Here is an 18360-nt window from a genome sequence, read left to right as displayed (position 1 = left end):
CTTTTTTTCTTTGCATTGTCAGAACCTTTGGTTGTATTCTGTTATATTCTGCGTCAAGTGTTCATCAGTTTCCTGAGAAGCAACTTTCTTCTATTAATCATTTTGAAATGTGTGTGTCGCTGAGCATGATTGTATGTCACACAACTGGTCCCTAAAGCTGCTATGGTCACACACAATAACATGAAAATGATGGGTGGTTAAAAAGGCACACAAATGAGTTGGGAGTTTCTTTTTACCTCTTTTAATACTAAGAAAAGGGAGCATGATGTGTGCTGGACCTGCTCACATAGGACTCTGGCTCTTACTGTTTCAGAAACTCTTAGTATGCGGTGATAGGCAGTTAATACAGTTCACTAATAAACCACAGAATTATATCAATTAATCACCAAATAAAAGTTACTTCTTAGTTTCGTTTCTCTGTTAGTTCACACACGCACACACACACACACACGCACGCACACACACTCCTATAATCACTTGCTTACCCACATGTGTGAACTTTCCACTGTTCTTGGCCTTAATTTCTCTCTCCTTTCTGCCTTTTTTTCCTTCTCTCTCTCACTCTCTCCCTCTCTCTCTCACTTTTTGGTTGAGTTACATTTAGACATCAGTATCAGTTCGTATCTATCCCTGAAGGAAATGCCAGTTCATCAAAACCACACAGTGTAGAACCTGTGTTCAACCCTGGTCCAGAGGAGGGACACAGCGGAGGGTCGACCGATGGGCGCTCACCCATGATGTCTGTCTGGGTGGGATATTAGAACTTTACCATTAGATTACTAGCATTTATTAGCATAACTAGCAATATTAGGCACTAGAGGAAAGGCCATAGTTACTTTAAAATTAATGTGGTTTATTCTCATAGGAGTGTAAATGTGCTTTGTAAATTTCATGGCAAAGCTCATGAAGTTTCTAAACTAAAAAAAGGTTTAGTCTCATGAACGTGTGAATACTGGAGACCAAGCCGGTTCCCATTTATTTAACCCACTGAAAGCCTTCTTCCTATTAGCTTCCTCAATATGCAGGCCACAGCACATGTACATTAATGTCTGTTTCCCTGAACCTGCTGGTACTGTCTGCCCTTTGATGCATCTCATCATCTTGTGCTGTACAGGTGTAGCAGTAAATGGGAAATGAACTGTACTCACACAGCACTTGTAACAACCAATTTGTTTCACATTTACTGACGACTATTTACATATTCACATATCAGTGGCCGTGAAGCCTCCATGCGAGGCAATGACCCCACAGCTGTTCATGAAAGAAAGGCTGGGCTGACATCATATCCAGCTCTCTTAATGCATGTGTAGTTATTGATCTGCGGACCATGAACGTATTCAGAAAAATTCCATGACAACCTGCCTCGTAGATCTAAGTTTTGATGTGACAGTGATGATTTTGGCTTGGGCTGCAAGTCAAAACATGATGATGTCGCGAAACTCATGGTGAATCATGGTGAATCAATAAGTGGTCAATAGCTGAGCAAAGTGTGAGACAGACAGACAGACACTGTCACCCTTATAGCACAACAATCCTACAGTGATTAAATGTCGGGGTGCGTTTGTTTGTGACTTCCAAACAGAGTACTGTGTGTGTTTGTATGTACAGTGCTTGCTAAGGAGAACCTTGTGTGTGCTGCTGCGATGGCTTGTGCAATTGTCACCCTAATTGTTTCCATCCTTGTGTGTGTGTGTCTGTGTGTGTGTGTGTGTGTGGCTGGCGGTCCCTTCAGAGGAACAGGCCACTTCAGAGCAGCCATGGGACCGCCACAGGCTGACGGAGCCGGTGCTGCCACTTCACACACTGTGTGCGTGCCTGTGTGTGTGTGTGTGTCCATGTATGACGGGAGGAGAGACCAACAAATACTGCGTGTGTGCGAGAGAGAGAGGATAAAAAACAGAGAGAGAAAAGAGGAATATGAATATATTGCATTTGTCATTGCATCTCTACTCTGTGTCTGCTAAAATGAGGCGACTTGTTTGTGTGTGTTTGTGTGTGTGTGTGTGTGTGTGTGTGTGTGTGTGTGCTGCATCTGTGTAGAAGTGATGAATGATGCGTCGACAGCACAAACAGACAAGTAAGTGTGTAGACAGATTTCAGCAACAATGCGGCAGCTGTCTGGGATATGTCTGTGTTTATTTGTGCATGTATATTTGTGTGTGTGTGTGCATGTGTGTGTGAGAGAAACCTCACCTTAAAGAAGAGAAGAAGAGAAACCTTAAATGTGTGCAATTCAGTTTTTCAACATCAGGAAAGATGACTGTGTGTGTCTGTGCATCTTCTTCTGTGTCTCCATGTCTGAACCTACAGTGCAGGCATGTAGTGTGTACATGAACCTCTGTCTTGAGTGTGTGTGTGTGTGTGTGTGTGTGTGTGTGTGTGTGTTTGCTCTCACCTGTCTTCTGGCTCATGTCTGTGGGCAGGTGTGGAGGACTTGGGCTGAAGTGATCGTTGCTGTAGGGCAGGAGGGATGTCAGGGGGTGCATCCCGTGAGACTGCTGCACCACCGACACTTTGTTGGACTGTAACACAAAACAACAACACAAAATTCATTGAGATAATAATGACCTTGCACAATTTTCTACCTTTTTCACACTGATTGAACTGTTGAGCTAGGCGGTTGCAGGTTTACCTGAAACACTTATATTTAGGTCAGTGCAACTAGTGGGTTTCATTGCACTTTTTTTTTTTTCACCCACTCATTACAGTCATCTACTGCAGTGTAAACCTGCAAATGCAGCTCCTGAGATCAAAAAGGTGGGTCATGTTTGAAACTGGAAGCACCTGTGCAGAGGGGCCTATTTCCCATATCTCAGCAATTTAACTGTTGCAAGAAATGTTCTCAGCATTTTCTCTCAATTCTTTCTCTTCTCTTAATTGGATCACTTGAATCACACAAACACATGAAGGTGCCGATGTCAGTCTCTCAGAAGGTTTCTGCTTTTGTCCACACTTCAGGGGACATTGACATTTGCTCACTGATATAACAATCCAACAGAACACATACACACACACACACACACACAAAATGAAAGCTAGAAAGAAAGAGAGCTGGACAGTTTAAACATGGCTTGGAACAAACAGATGTGCTGTACTTTGCTCCCTTTGGTTTTCAGTGGAGAAGGGAGCAGGAGGAGGAGGAGGAGGAGGAGGCGGAGGAGGAGGACCATTTGATCGATAAGCCTTTGATGATCAAGTGAGGCTGCGTGCGGGCTTGTTTGCTTTCATGTTTCTGTTTACAAATGGCTTTCAATAACTTACGTGAAATCTAGTTATTGCTAATGCTCACAGCATGCAGGCTGACATACGATATGTCACAGCGGTTTGCAGTGTTGGAGGCAGCTAACCAGGAAGCCTTGGACTGAGTTACACTGCATATGTTTGGAACAGGCTCTCTGTGTGTGTGTGTGTGTGTGTGTGTGTGTGTGTGTGTGTGTGTGGCTACTATAATTGTTTCTGTGGGAGGTAAGTATAAATATGTGTGTTTCTGTGCGAGTGTGAATGCGTGTTTGTGAGGGGGGTGGATGTGAATGGAAGGATATATTTGTGTATGTGAGTGCGCGTGTGTGTTTGTCTCCATGCTGTATTAAGTCTTCGAAGGGTGAGACTGATTTTCATGTATTTGAATATTTCATGTATATGAATACGTCTGATAAAAGTGTTATTTAAGTATAAGTTATTTTATTTTGTACACTGAGATGGACAAACCTGTATGCGCGTGCATGTGTATGTGTGTGTTGGTCTGTTTGCATGAGTGTGTGTGTGTGTGTGTGTGTGTGTGTGTCTGTGTGTGTGTGTGTAACATCAGCACTACAGAGGGGCAGATCTGGTGTTACTTGCCGAGCCTCCTGCTGAGTTACAAAGTGAATACCTTATCACTTAAAGGCAGAGCTTCACACACTACACTCCACATTAACACACATGCACACACACACACACACACACACACATTTTCAACAGCTCCTTTCCTATCCAGCAACATCTTAAACTCTCTCTCACTGGCCAAACACACACACACACACAAACCAATTCTCATGTGTATGCTACACGGTTAGCTGAGGAGCTAAGATCAAACTACTAAACCGCTTTTAATGTCGAGACACATGAAAACAAAACGCACTGCCTCTGTACTGGAGAGCCCAGGGGTGGGAGGTGTGAGGGTGGTGGTGGGGGGGGGGGGGTAGTGTGGGAGCAGGGTGGAGGACGTGGCGAAGTTTAGATGAGGTGGTCTGCATCCATAATACCCTGAAGAAGCAGAATCAGACTCTGACCCTTGTGGCTTTAGAAATCCACCAAGAATAGGGCTGGCCGATATGGGCCAAAAACCATATCTCTGTATTTTTAGGCTCAGTGGTCATACCCAATATTTATCTTGGTATTTTTTTCCTAAGTGGGCTCATCTCTAAATGACTGAACCATTGTTTTTCTTTTGATAAATGGTGTTCTTGGGCAGTGTAGACTGACGCTGCTGTAGGTGGACTTGAGAACAAGTGGGGCAAGGTTTGAAGGCAGATGCAGAATGGGGGCGGGGTTTTGCCGAGAGTGGGAGGGAGAGGAGATGCAAATGCTGGCACGGCTTTATGGAAGAAACGAGTTATGTAACGTAACATCAAACTATATGTTGATGTAGATGGTATTGACTCACCCTATATGTTGTTTGAAAAGATATCGAAATACCTTAAAAAGTTGACGGAAAAACATTACAGAACGGTCCACTGGCTGTGTTACGTAATGAGAGAACAAAGGCAGCTAAATTATCCCAATATAAACAGATGATTAATTTACCTATGAAAACAGGTACCCCACTAATTTTTCATCATCATCATCATCATCATCATCATCATCATCACCCTAAGCCCTTTGAAGCTCCAGCTGCTTTGTCTGAATGATCTACTGAGAAAACATGGATGACCTTTGTTCTAGTCACTTTTTTATTTTATCTCATGATCTATGCATTTCTTGAATGTTTGTATTCTGCAGCACCTTGTAAGTCATGTTTTGAAAGGTGCTTTATAAATAATGTTTTACTTCCTTACTTATTGCTGAAAATGACCAACAAGCAAACTGCCACTTTTCTACCTGCGCTCCTTTAAGACTCCTGACTGAAAGAAGACATGTAATCCCTACACTACACTGTGGTTTTATCAACAGGATTCTGTCGGCAGCTTCCCTTCTGTTTGGTTTTCTAACAACTCTGTTGCCATCATAGATTATCATTAACATCTACTAACATAAAGTAGCAAGCGTTTGCTGGGAAAATCCTGAAACTGGGTAGTTAGCACCGGCAGTGAGCTCCATCAGAGGGCACACAGTTTTTTTATGATGTTAAAATCTGACTGAGCCTTGAATGCATCAGAATCAAAAGCAATCTTGATGTTCATTGAATGTTGATGGTTGCAAATGTCAAAACAAGAGTCAACAAATGTCTAAATTAGTTTTCACATTATTAAAAAGAAATGCAATGCAGCTGCAAAAACACCACTATTTGATGAGATACACAAAAGAGCAGATGTGACCACTACGCACATAGAGAATATACACAAGTGTGAATTATTGCACACAAATCACGCTTGGTTAACACATTCTTCATACACTGCATGTACAGACACATGCACACACACCTATTCTGCGTCTCGACAGATTCTACACATATGGATGCAAACACACACACACACACACACACACACACACAAACACACATCTGTGCAGGGTCGCTAGGAGCCTTCAAACGTAGTTGTGGCTCCATTTCACGTGCTGAGGTTGATGTAGCCGTTTTGCTGTAACATTATAGCCGCAAAATCGTCCATTTATGTTTCCTCTCTTCCTCGGGGTAATTAGCCGGCCTTGAAGTGGCTTTCGCTGCGCCTTCCTTTTTTTACACACACTCAGGGAGGCTGACTGAGAGCACTCATTTAACCCATAATTATCAACCCCTCTGTATTTAAAAAAAAAAAAATCCCCCCTCCCCCCTCCTCACCCCACCACACACACACAACTTACACATAATTAACCTTAGCTGGAACAAACGAGTGTGTACATGCACGAGTGGGACACACGCACACTTGCAAAAGATCGAATAACACAGCATCTTTGTATCGGAAACACACAGCGAGGTTTTTGGTACAAAAGAAACCAGAGGAGTTACACATATGTTCAGGTGCACACACACACACACACACACACACACACACACACACACACACACACACACACACACACACACACACACACACACACTCACACAATCACACACAAACACACACACACACAGATGAGGGAAAAGTGTTCACGTACCCTTTAATTTGCCGGAGTAGAGTTACCCACCCTTGCAGGCTGACATAAATCGTGAGGGAACAACTTCATAGTACAAATCAATCGTAAATACGGGGTTTGTAACTGTGACCAACTCGACCTTGATTTATTCTGTTTTAATAGGATGCATGAGGAGCCAATACAAGCTGTTTCATAAATACAGTATGAATGGGGTGAAAATTACTTTTTTTTTTTTACATGTCATTTGTGTAAGTTTCTCAAACATGCAATAAGATGGTCACACCCACCCTCTGCAGTGATTGGCCGGATAAACACAGGTGTGAAAATTCTCGCTATGTTGTCTCATAATCCTGCTTCTGCCACATCTGTATTCACTGTCCACCGAAAATTTGGATTCATTAAAGATATTACTGTGACAAGGATGAACACCACTCTGAAGGGCCACACACACACACACACACAGGCCATGTTGTGTGGCATTTGTGTCAGCCAGGTGTGTTTAAATGTGTGTGCCCTGCCTTTCACAGACAACTCTATGGTCATTTTAGCTTCCGGTTGTGTTGCATTGGACTGTAATAATGTTTCTAAAATTCTAAATGTTTGTTGAATGTTTGCAAACTAGTACAAAAGGAAAAGGAAAAAGATGCTCAATGTGATCTGTTGCATAAGTCAATTCTAGCACAGCATCTTGTTATGAAAATTCTGCTTTCGATGACTAACTTCGTTAGCCAGCGTGTCATCCTGCTGTGTTGACCTTGGTGCCACTCTGGACTCATTTTGACACGTCATAGTTATTGCTGTGACTTGTTAAAACACCCTGGTCACCGGTTTCAAATTATTCTGCTGATCAACAGTTGGTGGCGGTAAAGCACAAACAAAACAATGCACCGACAAAGCAGTGAAAAAGAAAATGTAAACAATGTACAATTTAAAAAAAAAAAAAATGCATAAAATATATATCTGAGGAAAGAGATGCATTCATTCTGTTTGTCAGACATTTACGATACACATATTGTGTTTTAAAGTGAAACACTCAATGTAAATGTATCTTTGTTTACAAGAAAACTCCACAGGGCACTTTTAAATAAAGTTACACAATGTCTTTAAAAGAAAGATTGAACTGAAAATGATGATGTTGCATGTTGGCAGTTGCCACTTTTATATACCAGCTGCATTTACCTAGTCACAGTATACTGTATCTCACTGCATATACATTAATCATGTAAGCATACACATGCACATACACATGAAGGAGTTCACTGTCAAATGCCAAGTGCAGCAGCACAGAATAATAAATCCCCTGTTTGTTGATTACATCAAAGATATAATTACTTCAAAGATGCGACTACCTTAAAAATTCCAATTAGATATCAACACCTTTTTAAGAGCATCGGGCAATCGTAAATGTAGCCCTCAGTCTCTCTGTAGTCTCATTTCACTTGAAAGGCCTTTGATTTATCAGTATATTGTTGCTGCCTTTTATCTCCACTCTATTTGAACAGAAATCTGCTGTTGAATAAAAGAGTTAATGGGATCCCAGACATCACTTGTTTGTAATGATGACCTCCACCTTGACCCTGACACACACACACGCACACACACACACAAACACACACACAAACAAACACACACACACACGCACACGCACACACTCGTATATATGCATTTCACATACACAAGTGTGCAAAGAAACGCAGTTGCATGCGTATGAGTGCGCGCACACAGCTTCATTTGGAGGACCTTATGCTGATAAAACACCTCTAATGTATTCTTTAGTTTTCAGATGACACACTAAGTAGATCCGTCTCTTTTCATATTTGAAGCGGAAATTAAAGCGTCCTCTCTTTTGTCCATCCCCCTCCCCTCTAGCTTTTGAGTCTAACGTCTTTAATCTCACATTTCACGGAGATGGCACATTAAAAACACTCATTCACTCTCTTTCTTTCACAGTCGTCCTTGCCCTGGTGTGGCAAAAGAAATTAAAAAAATAAATAAAATAAAAATAGACAGTCGCTGGAAATTAATGGTTCATTCACCTTGGCTCTTTGCAATCCTTTCAAGTGGCTGCAATCAAACTGCTTTGCAGGAAAGAGCTTTTGCACAAAGAGATCTGAGCATGACGGCATCATGTTTAGTCATCACATGAATCAAGACCGCACTTTAATAAAACATCCCTCAAGAAAAATGAAAACAACAATTTATAAATCACATTTTAGTTTGTGAATCAAACCGGATCTGTGAATTAACTATTACAACAAATGTGCCATTTGTGAAATAGGAAACTAATGGCTCCTTGTGGGGAATAATTGCTTTGGCTGTGGTGCAACTTGGAAAACATTTAAATCTATGAGCCAATCCTAGAGTTTGCTTCCAAATTTTAACAGTATGGAGGAATAACTCATCTCTTGTTTTGAGTTGCTCAAATTTTCACATTATGTGCACAATGCCATTTCTACTTTCTACAATGTTTGAGCACTACATTCAGAGTGTCTATAAAAGTCAATAATACTGAAGAGTCTCTTTACAATTTGGATATGTCAAGAATTTGTTGTCATGAAAGGTTTCCAGCTTTGATTCTTTGTTTTCTTGGATGAACTCAAATGCAAGTGAAATGAAATACTAACAAATTAAATAAAAATAAAAATCACTTCTGAAATGAAGTGTCCTTTTCACTCTGACTTTTGATTCTCTTGAGACGTTCTAATAACCATCTGTTCAGCTTGCTTGCAAGCATATTGAACTATTGACACCAACCCAGCAGACCAGACAGAACGATCCAGCACACAGTAAATCTAAACATGTAACAAAAAGTGTTTGTGTGGGATGTAACCCCTAATCCTCAACTTAGTTACCACTGCGCTTCCTATTAAGCAGCTTCCAAGACAAGAAAAATAACTATATGTGTATCCTCACTTCCTCAGCCCTGCTCGTCAAATCTCACCCAACAACTGACATTTTTGCGCTTTATGAAAGTGTGAAAGAACAAATTGGAGCAAGAATGTGGATTTTTCTATGAATCATGAAGCTGTAGCAGCATCCAAAGCCGGACAACTGATGCAGCCTGGGGCGCCATCACTCAATTAGGGCAGAACTATTCAGTGGAGAAAACCCATTTCATTAATGGTTATTTCACACCATGTTTCTTTTCTTTGTCGTATTCGTGCATGTCAAATGTCAGGGTAGTTGGAGGTAGATTTTTTTGCAGCTCTTAAGTGTCCTTTAAGAGACACAGATACATTGCTATAAATGCAATGAGGCCTTCTCTGAGAGGTATACAATGTATACACAAGTGTGGGTTTGTGGGTGAATAGGAGGGAAAAAAACCTCTGAGTCTAAAAGCGCGGTAAAATTCCCCACACCTGCATGCACAGAGAACAACTGCAGAAAGAGAGAGTGAGTGAAACAAAGATGCAAAAAGAGAAAGAAAACATGTGAGTAAGAGGGGAATATGAGGTGGCAACTCCTCACAAAAAAGACCTCAGAATCTCAGAGCATTTGATCCCATGGAAACTCCTGGCCTAGATCGACCTGATATTAGATTACATTGGTATTAGATTCAACCTGATCTGACTTTATCGACTCTCAGAAAGAAGGTTAATGAAGAGAAAAGGCACAGCTGTGTGAAATACATGAACTTCTTGACACTGACCAATTCTGAAACTGTCCTGTATGACTAAGAAAACATAAATAAGATTCTGAAAAGAAAAGGTTTCTGACTTTGCTGAGAGGAAAAGGCTATAGAGTATGTCGTTTGATTTCTGAGGATGAAAATCAGTAAACTTTTGTACAACTCCAACCGTAAAGTCCTGTTTTACTCTTACCTTCATTTGTCGGGACTAGAGACTTAATTAATTAGACTTAATTAATCAGGCGTCCAAAATTGTGATCAGTAAATATTAAAATAGTATTAAAACAGTTTAAAGAAAGACATAATAGGATATAATATTAAACAATGCCAAAAGAAACAATGAGCACACAATTAGTTCTGTTTATGAATTGTCAAATTGTTTTGCAGTGTAAACAGCTAAATTTATAATGATAATAATGAATGAATGAATGAAGCTCTGTGAAGTTGGCTTCTTTGTTTTATGTTAAATTTTGCATCTCCTCTTTATTTTGCATTTTCACTTTACTGTGTCTAACTTGGCTTGCTCTAAAAAAAAAAAACCATGTGTACACATGGTCAAAAGAGTGTGTGAGGTGTGCACAAATATCAGTGTCTTCATAAATATCAATTCATGTGCAGGAAATGGCGTACACATGGTTTTTGTGTGTATGCATCATTTATGCATCATACCATTAATATGAACCACATTTCATGAATAATGATTTTTCTTTCAGCACATTTGCTTGAGCGTATACATTAAACTCTGGAGCTAGACTACTGCTGCTGCTACTTTAATGTTCAGTCTTATTAACACAAAATAACTCAGACTCCCAACAGCTTCTGTTGTCACAATAGTCTACTACTTCAGCATAAGTTGTACAGACAACCCTATGTCACAAGACATTATGTTCATAAACAACTAATCTGCTTTAGTGCTGCTGGAATACGTTTTTTTTTTACTGACATACAGAGGAAATGTCTATATTGAACGCATCTGCAAACTGTTCACTGCCCATGCAAATGTTCATATGGAAAAGTTTTTATGGTTAGGGTTACGGTTCAGGCAACTCAAAGCTCTTGGTTAAGTTTATGAAAATATCCAAATATCTTTGTCTTAGTAAAATACATAAGAAAAAAAAAGCACTCACTTAAAGCATGAGGCAGGGTGCATTATATTACTGTAGCCTGAACAAAAACATCACATGGAAACCCAGGTTTTTCACGTCAACATCTTGAGCTTTGTACATCTACACTTGTGTTCAGTACATCCACAACCCCCTGCATTGCCCCCAGCACCACCAGGTTGACCTGCCCTGACCGTCATGACCCCCCACAGCCCGTCCCACCGCAGCACTCAGTCTTGAGTAGTGAGTAGGTCTCCCAATCTGGAAGTCATTGCCTTCTCTAGAGTCAGGAGCCCAAAATGAGAGCCTCTTAGTTGGAGGTTTGGGCGACATCAAAGCCCAGGCAACCATAACAACGCAGCTATGTTTAAAAAAGGGCCAAACACCCCCCCCCCCCCCCCCCCACCCCCAACAAGCCCGCCCACTCCCCAATTACAAACACAGACACAGACACCAGCGTGTTCATATGCCTGCATGGATGCATGTATGCAAAGACACGCCTAGTGGTGTGCAAGCAGATACACACACAAACACACACCATGGTCCAATGTTGCCACACACCACTGGAACATCTGGGCCGTGGCCATGATGAATCAGTAACCACTGCTTGTAACCAACAGAGAAATGCTTTGAGCCTGTATGCATTACTATGCATAATATGCTGAAATGTAATACTCACAGGGAACGATGAGTCCAGTTTTTGCTCAGCATCACGTTTTCTGTGTGTGTGGTGGTGTAATTGTGTCTTTGTAGTGTCCAGAGGGATGTGACGGAACAAGTAAAGGTTTGTGCTTTCTTGTGCACTTTTAAGGTCTGATAAGGAAATCCATATTGATCTGGATCAAGTTGGTTTTTTTTTTTCAATACACTTTTTCTTTTATTACTTTCAGGGCAATAATGATTAATTAAATACTGGATTTAGCATTTCCCAACCAGAAATCAAATTTAAAAAAAAATAAATAAATAAAAATAATAATAATAATAATAATAATAAAAAGAATCAAGCAAATAACATTTTCTTTTTACTACTACTACCATTTGTAAAAATGTTTACATATGATCTGAATTATTAAGGAGCAATAGATGTATTATTTTTATTATTGTTGTACTCAAGGGGTCAAAACAACTATTTGTTTTGCAGACTTGAAGTGAGAGGGCAACCTTTAACCTTTTTGTATTCATTTATTTTTCACCTGCAATTACTTTTCCATCCTTTATGATTAATGGCGACTGTTCGCCTGTAGAAAAACCAGCCCATAGGTCAACTGTGCAGCAGCTTATTGCGACCCATAGTTATGTTCTATTGTAATTATGACGGGATCAAAGGAGGAAGTCAGGTGGTGCAGTACCAGTGACAAAGTGTGCTTTAGGAGGCTGTTTGTTTTCCATAACCTTTTGTATTTATTATTGTAACCATGACAATGAAGCTCCTCTCCCCTTAAGGAGGCACTTATTTTAACCCAAACTATGATCTTTTCCTTACTGAACCAAGTTGTTTTTGTGCCTAAACTGAACCAAACCATGATTGTTCCATAAGATTAACGCATGTTGATTACTGAAACCATCACTATACTGGTCCTGTATGCCTGCCTATATAGGAGCGTTATTTTAGGAGACGCTTCTTTGGGGTCGCATGAGGGGGTAGGGACAAGGTTGGAGGACTTGTTGCATTAATGTAATTTCTTTAAGACAGATCTTTGTGCAAGCCTCCAGTTCCCCATCTCTCCTGCACAACTTGTTTCTTCATGCATATGTATTATTTATGCATATGAGACCACTATCTTTAACTGTTCAATCTAGCAACACTATCTGTAGAGTTGCAGCTGCAGCAGAAGATGTAGAAATTATGGTGGTGGTGGTAGTTGTAATATAAGTGGTAGCATTGACCAGACTTAAGAGGAAGAGAAAAAAGAGACAGGAAAGAGTGTAAGGAAATTCACTTTTCACACTTAATCTGACATCACAGCTCAGGCTCAATGTGGTGAGAAAATCTCTGAGCCCTTTATGAGAGACAGCACTTTACTCTGCTGCAGCTGGCTCCAGGGCCATGGATGTGACTGGGTGTAAAATCAAATCCAACCAGTGCAGTGGCATTTCGAAATGAGTTATCACTCTCTTAATGAGTTGACGGAGACAGACAAGCAGGCAACTTTCTCTTCTAGACTGCGGTGACGGTTTCAGTCTGCAGGAATGACCTCTAATGATCGGTCCTTAAGACAGCTAATTAATGGTGTACTTGTTTATTTCTATAAAGACGTTCCAGAATTAACAACTTGTTTGTGAGATTTGGGCGATCATCTGCAACAAAAATATTGACAAAGGGAGTCGAGAGGAAATGAGGCGACCACAGACGACATAAATCCTCTTTGAGACACACTTCCTCCCGGGTTTGGTTCATTCAAACAATAGATACTACGACTACTTCGGGCCACATCCATATTTGTCTGTCTCGTGGGAGCCGGTTAGCAGAAGCCAAAAAATCTGGCGGTCTGATAGCAGCATTGTCGAAAAGGCACCAAGGGCTCGCCATGGCAGAGAGGGCGTCTGTGTTTTTGCATTTATTGCCAGACAAACCAGCAGGGATCGTTTTTTAGTGTGAAATGTCAAACTTCCACAGCTATGTTTATCTGACGTGACTTATCTGGTGGCTGCAGTCTGAGGATAAAAAGTTTTATCCAATCATCATAAAGAAAAAAAATAAATAAAAGTGACCTTTTGGTGAAATTCCTCCTACATACTGTACTGTATGAGGGAAGGAAACACCAGGCCTCAGAGCTTTGGTTTTTTTTTTCTTCTAAAAGATCCCCAATGTGATTGCAATCCCCATCCGCAGGTTATGTGGTCCCGTCCCCTGTTGAGTGTGTCTATCGCTCACTCATTGTGAAACCTTTCCTCTACGGCTGCAGAGCTTTCACTAACCAGCTCAGCCTATATACCAGACCATGTGCCCAAATGGGAAATGCCGCCACACATAAAAAACCCCCCCCTGCAGTGACGGGTTTCCTGTGAGCCACTATCTATTTATTACACAAATATGGCCACAGAATACCACAATCAAAGAAGCACACAGGTCATAGTTTTTTTTTTCTAGATAGAGATATACACTGATAACTTAATTAAACCCCAGATGGGAATCCAGTTTAGTTCTTCTTTATCGTTTTCTTCCCTTTGTGTTTTCAGAAATGTTTAACTGGGGATGACATGATGAGAGCTAATCATCTAAACTGTGACAGATAGATTAAGAAATCCCACAGTCAATCCATTTATCTGAACACTACACATAACTCGGAGGGGGAAAAAAAGTCAAATTTGAAGGTAGCACAGCAATATCAAGCTGTTGATTTATCATTTCATTTATTTATCCAAAAAAAAAAAAAACAAAACTTTTCTATATATAATTTTATTCTAATTCTTCGGACTGTTGACAACAAGACATTTTAATTTGGGTGCTTATAATTCGTGATTGATACTTTTTATCTTTCACGATGGATCTTTCTTTGTTATATTTCCAAAATTCAGTGCAAGTGTTTCCTCACCACAATTGTCTTAGGAGCACTGGCAGAAAGGCAACAACAACTGAAAGACCGTGTCCCTGCACACTAAGATCGTGCTCCCAAAATACAGCTACATCTTCATCTTCATCCCTACATGTGAAACTAGAAAAGTTTACATGTCTTTATAAGTATGAAAAGCTTCAAATAAAAAGCGATACACCTGTCAATCAGAGAGTACATATGCAGTACATGTGGAGTATGTGTAGTTGTAGCAATGCTCAGGAGTCTAATGTGTTTTGTGTTTTGTGGGCGTCAGGGCGTTGACGAGGGGGTCGTACATGGCTGACTCTACATGTACGACAACTGTTGTTGAGTCAAGTTTTGGGGAAGCAGACAGCTCAATCAGCTTTCATGCCTTCTGCCCCCTGGGCCAGCGCTTCACCTCATGTGCACAGTTCTTTCTGTCTGGGCTGCTGCTTTGATGTTTCTATCAAAATAATCTCATCCCTGGGTGTTTGTGTGTTATGGGAGCATTGAAGACCATGCAAAAGAAATACCTGGGGGGCAGAGTGTGATGAATGCCCTTAACATCCCAAATTCAAATAGGAATACAGCTTTTTTTTTTTTTCCCATTTGCACACACAGATAAGGTCTATGGTGCAATAGGAAATATGAAAGGCAATCTGCTTTTTGAAAAGTGAGATGATTTTTGCACAAATTTGCATTTAAATTTATAATTTACGTCACTTTTTAAAGAACAAACTCGTAAAAATAAACCAAAAAAAAATAATAATACCCAACTAAAACACTGACCTTCTGATTTTGTTTTTTTTTTGCATCACTTTTGAAGAAACACAAAAATAGAAATTGTTCATTTGGTACATGCATATAAAAACTGAAAGTCCTGCAACTAAAGCAGGTCATAAGGTCACTCAATTTCCATGCCATTTTCAGGGGTACTTGAAAGCGCCGCTGATGTGTAAACCTAATGTAGCGTGTTGAACTCTCACTCTGTGCGTCATACAGCTGTGTGAAGAAACGACAACAAAGCCACTGCCCATTCCTTACTCAACACTCACACTCGTGGCAGCAGCAAATTAACAGTTGCGACATCAAAGGACTGTGAAAACCATCTTCATTAGATTATCCTGCTTCACTTGTGTCAGGCTGAGGCTGCTCTTTACTACTGAACGTTTGAATGAATAAATACTCAAAGTTGCAACTAGCCATTATTTTCAGTATCCATTCAGCTGGCAATTATTTTGTCAATTAACTCATGTACCCACACACACACACATCTGAGAAGCTGGAGCCAGAAACGTTTGGCTTTATTGCTTGAAAAATGACCATCATGATTAATCAAATATCACAATAGTTGCTGATTACTTTTCTGTCAATTGACTAATAGATAAGTTGTTGCATAGTCTTTGTAGGACACTACTTGAAGAGGCAAATATAGGTACCTACATGTCATTCAACATTCTTATTCATCTTTATTACTTAAACACATTTATACGATGACGGTGGCGGTTTACCAATAATTGAGTTACACTAACAGTTTGACTCAATTTACACTTTTTTTTTTTTTTTCTTTAATTTGACCAACATTATAAGACAATTTGGGAGGAAAGAAGGAGAAAAAAAGCAGGAAGCTGAAACTCAAACTCAGTCAGAAAACACACAAACCAACAGACACAGACACACACATACACACACATGCACACACAGTCTGGAAGAGGAGAGTCATCAGATGAGATCAGGGAGGAACCAGAGCCTCAAGGCGGCTGCCCAATCAGCTCATTCCTTTCATGGTCTCTCAGAGGGATCAAGCAGTCCGACTCAGGAGCGTTTAAAAGAACCATCTTTCACCAAAGATTACAGTTGTTGCAGCAACCATGTTTGAGAGCTGGTTATTTATCAGCGCTGATGACCACTGTCCGCACTGAGTGCTGACACAAAACACAGTCCCCTCAGAAGTCCTGATGCATGTTGACGCTATTACAGACCCAAAGTGACGACCTTTGACCCTCGCAGGCTTCTAACTGGCTGAAGACCAGTGTTTTTCTGCTTTTAGTTGAGTTTTTTCTGTACTGTTTTGTCATTGCATTTCATCTATTGTTTTCATTTATTCTTTGCAAAATTGAGCCTCTCTGTAAGAGTTTGTAACAACCTCCTCAGAATTTTAAAGTTTAACCCTAAGTAATAATTTTATACAGAAAAAGTAACTCAGCAGTGTTTTCCTAAATCAATGAAGGGTTTTATTGATTCAAGGTTGAGTCCTTTAATATGTACAATTGATTTATTAACATATCTATAATAACAATAACAATATAATTACTTTTTCTGCCAATACGACAAGCTTGAATCTAAATACACTAGAGGAAGGAGTCACTACAAACAGGAGGCGAAGAGACCTCCTGTTGCATCTGACAATTTTTTTCACTTTTGATTAATCTTCTGATTATACTCTCAGTTTATCATGCAGTCTAAAATAAAAGTAACAAGAAAATATAGTAATAAATAATAAATATAAGTCCACCACAGTTTCAACCCTAGAAAACCAGCAAAGAGTGACACTTGTAACCAGAACAATTAAGTGATTGTCAAAATTGTTGCTGATTGTTTTCTGTTGAGCTACTAATCATTTCAGCTCTGGTCTGAAGAACAAAAAGAGACACAATAAGGCGAAGACGAAGAGATGGATGAATGTGGAAATAAATGAGTGGGGGAAAGGATAGAGTGATGGACAGACAGATAGATAGATGGATGGATGGGAGAGTGGAGGGAGAGGTGCTCTGTCTGTCTCTCACTCCTTTCATGTTGTAATTTATTCTTTCTGATTAATTCCTTTTACCCCAGCGGCTGGAGCGATTCCTCTGGATGTGCAGTCTGCCCCACCTCCCAGCAGCCCCTGCTCTCTCCCTCTCTCTCTCTCTCTCTCTCTCTCTCTCTCTACACTGTACCTCTCTTCCTCTCTACCTCTCTCAGCCCACCTGCTGGGCTGGTCCCCTCTCTACATGCCGTGCAGCAGTGAGGAAACAGAGCAGGCATGCTGTAACCTTGGTAACCGTAACGCCGCTTCAACCACAGGCCACAAAAAGTCCCGGCTCTTGATGTAAGATCTGTCGCTCCAGTCATTTCATTTGTTCGGACAGAACGCAAACAATGAAAAAAAAAAACCATCAGGGGTGCAGATATCAGTAATTAAAGAGTCAGTTCACCCATGAATTATGAAAAAAAACACTCATCACTTTCACTTTAATCCATGTAGGTAGTTTTGTTTTGTGTGAAAAGCTTTTGATTTGTCAGTGCTAGGAGTAAGTGACAAAATACAGCTTGTTTTTGGGAAGTGATGCTTTAAGAACAGCTCTGTCTACCCACAGTCTCAGTTCAATCAGCTATGGACAGAAAATTGATTTGCAAACATTTTGAAAATCCCAATCATTTCAGTCACTTTCTTCAGTCACTGTTGGAGGAGTATTGGCTGCTTTTCCATATCTCACATTTTAGTAAATTGCTTATATGGTGGTTGAAGAAAAAAAAAATGTTTATGTGGTTAAATTTTCTAATCAACAGATTAATTAATAATAAAATAATCATCAGTTAGAGCTTTTGTCTGCTACACTGGTGATTTTGCATCAGTAACATCCAGAAGACCAGAGGATCAGGCATCTAACCTCAAACCATAAAAATCAAACACAATCTAAGTGACTGAATCAGAAGGGAAGAAGTTACACACACAAACCATGACACACTACACGATCATCGGTGGCCATGGCAACCCGTCCAAACACTGTGATCACATAACTGTCCATGAATGTTATTCTGTGTTTACACAACCAAAACAAACTGATTTCACCGT

At 40.2% G+C, this 18360-nt stretch overlaps 1 protein-coding gene across 19 annotated transcripts in view; it reads right to left on the bottom strand.

The window, feature by feature from the left end:
- The window catches only part of tcf7 (transcription factor 7), a 77292-nt gene that overhangs the window by 28037 nt on the left and 30895 nt on the right, over positions 1-18360 (bottom strand). For all 19 annotated transcript variants that reach the window (XM_071460220.1, XM_071460221.1, XM_071460225.1 and 16 more), the window contains exon 4: positions 2396-2522. In XM_071460220.1, coding sequence (XP_071316321.1) covers positions 2396-2522 — 127 coding nt within the window. The remainder of the gene's footprint in view (positions 1-2395; positions 2523-18360) is intronic.

This window comes from Trachinotus anak, unplaced genomic scaffold, assembly GCF_046630095.1.
Source record: "Trachinotus anak isolate AG129_WGS33_773 ecotype Australia unplaced genomic scaffold, CSIRO_AGI_Tana_v1 ptg000024l, whole genome shotgun sequence".
Classification (NCBI taxonomy): Eukaryota; Metazoa; Chordata; class Actinopteri; order Carangiformes; family Carangidae; genus Trachinotus; species Trachinotus anak.
Note: the sequence above shows the minus strand (reverse complement) of the source record. Positions and strands in the feature narration are given on the sequence as shown.